This window comes from Leptosomus discolor, chromosome Z (assembly GCF_034619465.1).
Source record: "Leptosomus discolor isolate bLepDis1 chromosome Z, bLepDis1.hap2, whole genome shotgun sequence".
NCBI lineage: Eukaryota > Metazoa > Chordata > Aves > Leptosomiformes > Leptosomidae > Leptosomus > Leptosomus discolor.
Genome location: NC_141419.1, coordinates 39,957,487 through 39,967,701, shown reverse-complemented (window position 1 = coordinate 39,967,701; position 10,215 = coordinate 39,957,487). Strand labels below are relative to the sequence as shown.

At 35.1% G+C, this 10,215-nt stretch overlaps 1 protein-coding gene across 1 annotated transcript in view; it reads left to right on the top strand.

Moving 5' to 3' along the window:
• Positions 1-1,037: 1,037 nt before the first annotated feature.
• The window catches only part of AGTPBP1 (ATP/GTP binding carboxypeptidase 1), a 53,420-nt gene continuing 44,242 nt past the window's right edge, over positions 1,038-10,215 (top strand). The window contains exons 1-6 of the mRNA XM_086479439.1: positions 1,038-1,069; positions 6,823-6,953; positions 7,475-7,542; positions 7,955-8,018; positions 8,371-8,517; positions 8,781-8,912. Of these exons, the coding sequence (XP_086335565.1) occupies positions 1,038-1,069; positions 6,823-6,953; positions 7,475-7,542; positions 7,955-8,018; positions 8,371-8,517; positions 8,781-8,912 (574 nt within the window). The remainder of the gene's footprint in view (positions 1,070-6,822; positions 6,954-7,474; positions 7,543-7,954; positions 8,019-8,370; positions 8,518-8,780; positions 8,913-10,215) is intronic.

Genomic DNA, 10,215 nt, shown 5'->3' with positions numbered 1-10,215 from the left:
CTTGCTTCATACTTCATCTGCTTTAGGCTTTTGGCAATTGCAGAGTGGAATTTAGCTGTAATAAAATCCTGATTATTTTATGTGTTGAACAACAAAGATTTTTCAGAAGTCTTGAAGTTTTACGAATTTCTCTTGAAGGGGTGGGGGGGCTGTGTGTGTGTTTGAATTTTTTGCCTGCATTTCCCAAGAGAACAAGTGCCTTCTCTTCTTCATTCTCACCACCCGTATCTTTGAACATCCTTTTTTCCCTTTACTCTGTCTTCTACTTTAAAACTAACTACTGTGTCTTTTGAGGACACTGTTTTTTTTTTACAGTGGGAGTATTTGTCATTCATGCTAGATCTCAAATGGAAATACTGAGGTTCAGTTAATGGTCCTGTAGACTGCAACCTTAATTGCTTGGAGGGACCGTTTGAGGAAGCAGTGTACCCTGAGGACACTATGTCCTTAAAAGGATAGGAAAACTGAGTCCTTAGCACGATATGGTTTCTGTCCAAGAAATGTATTCAGGTCTTGCCCGAATAACACCAGCAAACACTCCATGTTTCTCACTGTGCCTTTAGTCCTAGTTATCCTGTAGATACATGAAATGGCAGTCAGAAATAAGTATGTTGTGGCATCTCACAACATTGTCAAGTAAGTTTGAAGAAGTGTGTTACTGGCTTCAGCAAAAGCTTTGTTTGATAAAATTCTGTCACGGACATGAAAATATTGTCTATTAAGTAACTGATACAAATTTCAGTTTTATTATCATCAGACTCTCTGAGCTTAGTAGGACTGAATTATAATGCAAAATCATACTCCATACTTATATTGCAATAGTTTTTCAGAAGCTGGATCAAGTAGATTGAAGAGAGAACTTGTGACTGTGCAGAAATGCAATCGATGCAAATTAACTTACTTAACGTTTCTGGTATAGACACATCCAATACAGTGTCAGCATTTCATCATTAAAGAACAAAAGATGTTTTGATAATTTGTAGTTGTTTATCTTCCAGGTTATCAGAGATGGTGATTTGAAGAATCAGGTTTCCAATATGAACAAAGTAAAAACATCATCTGAAAAAAGGTAAATTTAAAACTATAGTGACTATCAACATCAAGTTATTTGAGTTTTGTGAAAAAGCAGTGTTTATCTTGGTAATAAAGAAAAATGAAATATACATTATGGGTCCCTAGTAAGATTGTGTAAGTTGATGTCCTATAACACTGAAGGAGTAAGTATTCATTAGCCTATAGTAGCTTCACATTTAATAAATAAATTTGTTTTAGCAAATATTTGAAAAAGTCATGAGATTATCTATGTCTGTTAAGCATCAGGAAGCTATTGAAAGGCGTTCAGTCTTACTCTCTCCTTAAGCTAGCACAGGTTAAACCACCTCATTAAATCAAGCTGTCTAATTAGATTAAAAAAAAAAATCTCTAAAGGTGGCAAAATAAGGAATTTTGGCATCGGTCTTAGTTCTCTGAAATACTGAATATTTTCTAAATGAGTGGATGAATTTGCATGAAGAACATGCTCTACTGTGAATTGGTTCTACATCTTGGGATGGATTTAGAATTTGAATTTAAATTCTTGCATGTAGAATCATCTTTGCTTTTGCTGACTTTAACAGTGGAATGCCTGGATATCAGAGACTGGCTGTTCCTGTTTGTGTGAGAGGGATCAAAAGAAATAGTAAAGAAAGTATTAAGTTTTCTACTGATGATATATTAGTTCCTCAGGCATTATGGTAAACAAAGTCCAACTCTTAGTCAGCAATGGGTATTCTTTGAAATACTACTAATTATAATACATAAGGTATTCTAGCACACAGAATATTGATTTTTGCAGAGTGGCTACTTAAGTGCTGTTTATTTTTTAGTTTTTGAGTTAAAATGAAAGTTTCCATTCCTCCAATTCAAAAGACTTATTCCCTAAGTCAAGAATAAAGTATGGTGAACTTACTGTATAGAGGTATCTGTGAACCGGTCAGAAGTATCAGGTCTCTAAAGATTTTTTTGGTAATTGTGGAGGTGGTTGAGAAAAAATAAATTTGGAAATTATTTTCAATGGAATAAAATGAAAACAAACTCATGAGAAGCCTACCTACTTTAAAATAGTTTTTTAAAGGCTTGCTGAAACACAAAAGATCTGTTTGCTTGTGAGGAAGAAGACACTCTCTGATACATCAGTGCAAACAGCAGTTTCAGAGGAAGTAGGTACAGTTGGGAAACTGAAGGTTTCTGACAACTTCCTTCATTTGACTTTTTTCTTTTGGAAGGCTTCTTGCAAGATGAAGAGATGGAAACCATTTTAAGACAATTGAATTTTTATAAGCTGCCATGACAGCCATTAGCATTATCTTTCTCATTGTGAGCAGGCACTTAGGTGGTGTGCTGTGCTTTTAGCATTTGTGTAGCAAAAGTATTGTACAGCGAGTAATGGAGAGCTGTGAATCTAGCACTTCTTCATAATCAATGTAAGAATGCTTAAACCTTTTGGGAGTTGATGGGAGTGGAAGAAATGTCCCTGCAGCGAGGGAACTTACTTTGAGATGTTTTCTTGTTGAGGGAGTTCTGTTTCAAATGTGAACCCCTGAAGCCCTCTGTTTCTCACTGTCTGGGCACTTGCTTCCTCTATATCTACTCATAGCTCTCCTGACCAGAGAAGGAGGAAATCCACAAAGCTGTCTGGTTAGCTGGAGTCATGCTGTATGCTTTGGCAACAGTTGAGATGACGGCAAGCTTGTTCGTGCTTCCTTTCTGCAAGTAAGATGGTGGCGTGAGGGATGTTTTGAACGGCAGCGTTTGAACGTGGGATGGAAAAGGGGTTTCCTGCCTACAGAGACGTGTGGTGCATGTGATCAGATAAGCCCGGTAAACTTTACCTCAGGGTACTTAAAGAAAGTCTAAATCCATCCCAGAAAAATAATTATCGGTTGTCTTCAGAACTGATGAGATTTGGGTTAAGCAGTGAAAGGCAGAGATGGCAGACCTAGTGGTTGTGTCTATGGGAGTCAGGGAGCAGAAACTGAGTAGCTGTAGATCATCCACCTTCTCTTCTTTGCAGAGAAGAATTCTGGAAGAACTAACCAAATGTGTGAGGCTGCAAACAGCCAAAGGTGGTTTGAGTTGTTTTTGAAATAGATCTGTTTTTTCATATGTGAGAGAGTAACAGGTACCATGAGCAGGAAAGTGGCATTAAAATACCACGTATGTGTTCAAAGCTTTACTAAAATAACCATTGCCTATGATTGCCGTAGGAAGCTAAGGCAAGTGCTCCATCCAAGTGCTCTGGAGTAGAGCACTGACTGGATGCCAGAGCAGTGGTAGCTGTTTGCTGTCAGAAGGAAATGGAGCACGGTTTGTTTCTGGATGTGTTCTTTCTCTTTCTAGTTACCGTTAGTGACTGAAAATATTTTGAGCTACTAATGATCTGAAAGAATTTTTTAAAATTGCATACAACTTGAAGTTGGAAAGATCTGCAAAAATATTGGAGGTCCAGATGATTTCAAAATCCTCTTGTGAAATGCAGAAAACGGTTAAGAATATTTGATGGAAATACGTGCAAGGTACTGTGCTTAAAGAGGTGTACCACTGCAATGGATAAAGGACAGTCAAATTTGTAGTGAGGAGAGCTGGAAATAGTAAGATTAAACTGCAGGGAGAAAAATTTTCAAATGAAGGGATATGGAGTGTTAGTACAAAGTTGCCTTTGGTTATTGAATCACCATTTTTGCAGGCCGTTAAGGACTGGTTGGGCATATGTCTGTCACAAAGAGCAGCTGTGGTGGTCATCCAGCTCTGAAGAGAATAGTTTATGGGGCCTTATGAAGTTTCTTCTGCTGCTCCTCAGTCATGATTTTTATAATTACAGATAGCAGAAACTCTATGTAACCCTCAGTGGCTACAGAATGCTGAGAAGGCTTTTGAATGGATGGGGTGAAAATTGTCTCTTTAGTAATAAGAAGGGCTCTTCATATTGTGGGAAAACAAGTCTTGTGTGAAAGGCTGACCACAGTGTTCAGAGTACTCAGATTCTGCAATGTCAGCAGCTTAACAGGAAGCCTAGCTCTGAGGAGAAGGAGTTTTTATTGTGCCATTCTGATTTCCTTGGTTTACCTAGCTGATAGATTAAAAATACTGAATTCCATGGTGCCTCTCTTTTTTCAAGTGCTGTTTTCTAGGTTTGGATCCTGACTGGTTTATTGGTCAAAACATGTGTATTTGCATTACAAGTATCAGAAAGGGTCCCACTGCAAATTTAGCTTCCATTTTGTTCTTAGGGTTGTCACAGCAGTATTACATATAGGAGCAGAGTCAGTCAGTCTGCTATAATTCTTGTTCTACAGCCTTTTTGATATACTGTGCAGGTGTTGAAAGCTGCCACAGTATTATAACCACTGTGCGTATTGGTGGAGAATATTAATAAATAAGAGTACAATTCTAGTTTTAAGAAGAAAAACTTAGTCATAACTAAGAGGAAATCAGGACTTTAATTTATATTTCAGCATCGACTGGTCTGGTGTTATTTTCAAGAACACTTTATTCGGTATGCTGAAGATACCCAATAGTGAAGTTTATTTGGCTGTATTTCTGTGGGAAGAATTCTTGCAAGATGAATAGCCTAAAACCATTCTACAACTATGCATTTAACTGCTACGATATGCGCTCACTGCTCTTGATAGAAACTCTGGCCTCAGGAGGAGATTATACCTCTAAATCTTAGAACTTAAATTGTTATACTGCTCAGTAGTGAGAATGACTTACCCTTCCTGAACCTTTTAAAGCTTTTAGTAAGTATGGAGAAATTATGTTAGATGCTAACTTTCTGTATGTGGTCTATTGCTTCCATGTGGCAGCGTTGCTTGAATTTTGCAGGCTGCAAAAGTCAAAAATCTGGTTTGCTTTGAAATTTTTATGCCTGTAAATGAGTTTTGTCTTTATGAAAACTTGTATTTTCTTTTTTTGTTTGTTCCTAAGGGGCATCTTTTCTTTCTTGGGTTGTTTCCAGCTTTCAAACTACATTTATTTCATTGTGAAACCAATGATATACAACAGTGGGAATTACAAATGTGTATATATTTATACACACACACCAATTGAACCAATAGTTCTCTTGCACTTCGGCTTATGTGTGGGTTGGCTGCACTCTTACGTGTTTTGATTGTGAATCTGGTGAAGATAATAGCCTTTGGAAGTTTGTCAGTTTGTATACCAGACCAACAGAGCTTGTGGATTTCATGAAAATCTTGGGTTTATTTTGGGGTATTTAAAGTTCAGTGGATAAATGGAGAAGTGGGAATAAATAAAACAAAGCTTATGCAAATAATAATGGCTTTGCACTGTTCAACCTGTTTTGGATGATGAGAAAGGATTGGAGGGATTATGTTTTACTTATACAAGGAAAGTAATATTGCAGCAATGGAGACTGATTTATTTTAGATCAAAAAATACTTTAAAGTCAAAGTCTAGCAAATAATTGAGAAGGTGATATAGTTACTTCACAATATAAAATAATTTTCGTTTAAGCTCTGTAATTAGTATAACCATTTCTTATTACTGATGTTAACAGCTTGTAAGTATCATCTGTAATCCAAAGTTGTTTTTTGGTTATGCTTCTCATTTTGATGTCAGTGTGGAAAACTGAAAGTGGTGGAAGCAGTTTCTTCAGCAGCTGTTATATCCGTTTACTTTCACAGCAGCACAACCTTTGCCTTCAGCTACCTTTTTTTCTTGATTTTAACATTTTTGTCCACAATCTAAAGTAATTATTTTAGTTGAGTTAACTGTAAGTGTGAAACCATTTCACAGATGTGAAGTGCAAATCAAGGAGTAATAATTCCTCATTGTTATAAACAAAACTGACAGTATTTATAAAGTTAATGTTATATACTTTAGTTTTATTGCAGATAGTCAGAATGGTATGTGTGTAAAATGAATTATTGCAGGACTCTAATGTTACAGAAGTGAAAAGTCAAGGTAATTAATCCTTGGAAATCATAATTTTGTGTAGTTAATTACATGCCTATAATTCAAATTTTAAACATTTATCTAAAAATTACTTTAATGTGGAAATGTGAATCTGAAAACTATTCTGAGTAATTGTTATGATCTAAAACTGGAGAGCAAATAAAAAAATTTCTAGCTCTGTTTTGAATGTATATGTACGTTCATTCTTTCGCTGTAATCTACCTATCTATACAAATACCTGATTTGAAATTGTTTCGGATATTATAATACCTTTTCAAGGCAACTTAATGATGTCAGGCCAAAATACCCTTGTATTCGAAATGAATCCAGCCCTTGATGGTAGCTTTGAACGCCTTCCAAAGACTTTTCTTCGAAATAGTGTTGTTTTTTTTCAGCTGGTAGGTGCTGGTTTGCTTGATTCATGAATGATAACCCTTTCTTTCTCTCCAGAAACACCAGCTTGTATGACAAACAGTCTTTGGGACTGTTTATGGCCAGTTTTTTCATGAATGGCATGTTTTGTACAGTATCCTGGCTCTTAACATAAACTATTATTAAATATAAGTTACTCTAGTTGGCATAGATAAGCAACATTTTTACCTAGATCTATATTTTATTTGCTGCAACAGCTTCCCTGTTCACGGTGCTCTTGGAGTTGCTGTTATATATAATTGGTCTGCTGCAATGCAGGCTTTGCAAAATCTCTAAACTTGCCAGAATAAAGGAGAATTGAGAGGGTTTTCCAATGGAGATGAAGTATGAAGGTGAATTAGCCACTCCCCTGACTCTGACATGGGATTTCTGTTGTTAGTGTTTTTTTCTTTCTGCTCTAGATGGAAAAATGGATGTAAAAATTCTTTCTTGTAGTGTTACTACCAGTTCTCGGACTATGTCTCTGCTGTCACAGCTGGAGAAGATCAATTTGGACTCTGTATTAGGAGAAGCAGACAATGCCAGATATGTTACCTCAAAGATCCTTCATCTGGTTCAGAGTCAAGGTAAATATCTAAGTTTTATGGTTTTAGTAGTTTTCCTTCTGAGCCGTCCTTCTTGTGTTTCTTCCTTGCTGGAATTTCCTTTAATTTTTTTTTCTGTTTTTGTCACTGATTGTTGAAACCACCTGTTTAAGGCCATGTTTAATGGTATTTGGTACAGTAGTGGTTACACTGAGGACGATTTGTATTGTCAAACAGCTATAATTTAAGTAATTCACAGTATATAAATATGTGTATGTGTATGTATGAGGAGCAGAAGTATCTGGAAGAGAGGTTTCTTACCAAGTTTTTTCTTTATAGCTTCTTTTCTAGGATGTGACAAGACTTGTTGAACACAGGAAACCAAAAATGAGTTTTAAAATCACTGAAGCATTTTACTTAGTTTTATATACGTATATGCAGTTTTTAATAGGTTTTTATTATTTGCAGTGTAGATTCTCTGAATAATCTGTATATGATTACTTTTTTTTTTTTTCCTGAAAGCTAGTATATTAAAAGAAAAATGGTCTTTTTCTCACTGGCAGAAAAAACCAGGAAGGAGATGACTTCTAAGGGTTCCAATGGAATAGAAGTTATCCTGTCAACCCTAGAGGTAAAACCTTTTAATCTGTGTGGTTATGGGTACATAGCAAGTTTTCATTTTATTGTTGGGCTTTGTATTATTAAATACGTTGTTATCCTAGCTAGTGTCCAAAATTTGTGTAGGACTGTAATGATTAAATATCATCTTGAAGTATCACAACCTACTTAAGAATTTCTCTCCCTTATTTTTAAATATTCTGGGAAATTACTTGTCAACTATCAGTTCTGATTAATATGCTGTACTACAAACTAGATTTGAATTGGTTTTGTGGTTAATTCAGGCTACATAGTGGGATGCTTAGCTGGATGGTTACATCTTAAGTCCTGTTTGATTTAGTGGTGGCAATTTCTACGAGCTTTAAGTATCTAAACCACTGTATTAGACTTCTACATTAAGCAAAGAAATCTGTTCTTTATTGCAGAATACAAAAGATCCTCAAACTATTCTAAATATATTGAATATTCTCATTGAGGTAGTCTCAGCTGGTAAGTTTTCATTAAGGAGCACTTTGTGATTGTATTCCTACATTATTCTGCAGACTTTTGGGGTGGTTCTTGTGTGTGTGTTTGGTTTTTTTGTTTGTTTGTTTTGTTTCTGACACTTACTAAAGCTGATTTATATGCAGAATAAAAAGAACATAAAGACTGAAGTAACCTTTCTGATAATCATACACAAATAATTTGTGTTGCTGTGAGTCTAAGTCCTGCATGTTCTTGCATAGTGTAGTCGCATATGAAGAAAATATTGCTGTTCTAAAGACTTTATTTATAGTAACTGTAGTTCAGCTACTTAATTGTTCTTTCACTTTGGAGATATTGATGGAGTTTTAATTTCTAGGTGGTGGTCGAAGAGCAAGCGTCTTGGTCACCAAAGGAGGGACACAGATCTTACTGCAGCTACTTTTGACTGCCAGCAAAGACTCACCACCAAATGAAGAATTAATGGTGCTTCTTCACACTCTTCTTGCAAAAATTGGTCCAAAAGGTGATAATGATATACTTAAGTGGTATGGCTTAATAATTTACAGTTTTAGAATTGAAATTTAAGAAAAATTTTCTTTCTATTTATGAGCATCCGCATACTCAGAATTAGTGGAAAAGAGCAAAAGAAGGAGTAAAATACAGGGGAGGAAAGAATGGTGAAAAATAGATTTGCAGAGTTGATGTTATTAGTAGAAGGAATTCATTTATTTTTTGATGATAATTTTAAAATTGGTGTGATTGATCTTGTATTTCTTTGAATGTCAGACAAAAAGATCGGCATGAAAGCAAGAATTAATGGTGCCCTAAACATATCATTTAATTTAGTGAAGCAGAATTTGCAGAACCACAGGCTAATATTGCCATGTCTTCAAGTATTAAGAGTTTACTCAACCAACTGTAAGTATTGCAGATAATTATTTTCTTTCCAATGTGATATGATTTTTTTTTACCTAGATACAGTTAAAATACAGGTTCTAAATGCTTGTTTAATGTTAGATGTTTAAAATAATTATTTTTATCTGAAAATTTGCTTTTTAGATCATCAAATTACTTAAATTCTAATAAAAGCTGTGAAGCATGTTTATACGTCTTGTGTATCTGTTTTTTGAGTGTATATGTGTGTGTGTGTGTATATATATATATATACACACACACTATATATATTTAGTTGAGAGGGTTTTAACCAGTGCTATTGGATGTGTGGAATTTTGAGTCATCTCATTTGCATAAATGCTGATGCTTTAAGATCTAAATCAGAAATGCCAACATTATGCTTGCAAAAACGCTTGAAATTAAAGTTATTCTCTGTATTTAACACGCTCATGTTTATTTTGTTTTAATAATAATAATTTTATTATTTTATTTCATTCCTCATTGCTAATTTAAAACTTGGTTCACATAGGAAGTATTTTATTCCTTTCTTTAACCTTTCCCTTATTCCTTGTGTTGAAGTGCCCTTGTCTCTGACTAATATTCTTCCACAAGGGCCTTCTTCATGTTTCAGGCAGGCAGTAGGAAGTTGATGAAAATAGTGTAGTTCTTACTGCATTTCTACTGTCAGTTAGATATTCTTAAGTTTTTCCTTTGAGCTCAAAATGGCCATTAAACCTCTTAAATTTAAGTATGAGAAATTGAAAACATAACCAGATTCCTCCAAGAGAATTGATTTAATGATCTATAAGGTTATGTTTTCAAGGATGTTCACATGAGCATCTGTAATTATAAAGTCCCAGTTCTTTTAAAGTGTGGAAGCTTTATTTCTATTGAGCTGCCTGATAATGAGATAAAATGCTTCTAGATGGAAGACTTTAATACAGATAGTTCCATAGCTTAGCTGAAAACTTGCTTCATCCTGACAATGGGAAATTGAACCGAGTCTCTGATTTGGATTCTGCTTAGATCAATGCTATCTTTCTGTATTTCCCACTCCTTATAAACAGAAAAAGTAGTAGTTTATTACATTCTGATGGGTAGTGCAATTTAAGTTTGTGTATAGTTGCTACCAGCATAGAGTCCTAACTTTGCATAGATTCTAGTGGTGTAGTGTTGCTGCTGCTGAAGAAACTGTAACTTGGGTTCAAGTACTAAATTCTACACTAATAACAGCATTCGTTATGTTGAAGACAATTCTTAGTTACGGTCTTCCTGCTTCATTAGGAGTGCATATTGCTAAACTCAGTCAGGAACTGAGTTTTTGTGC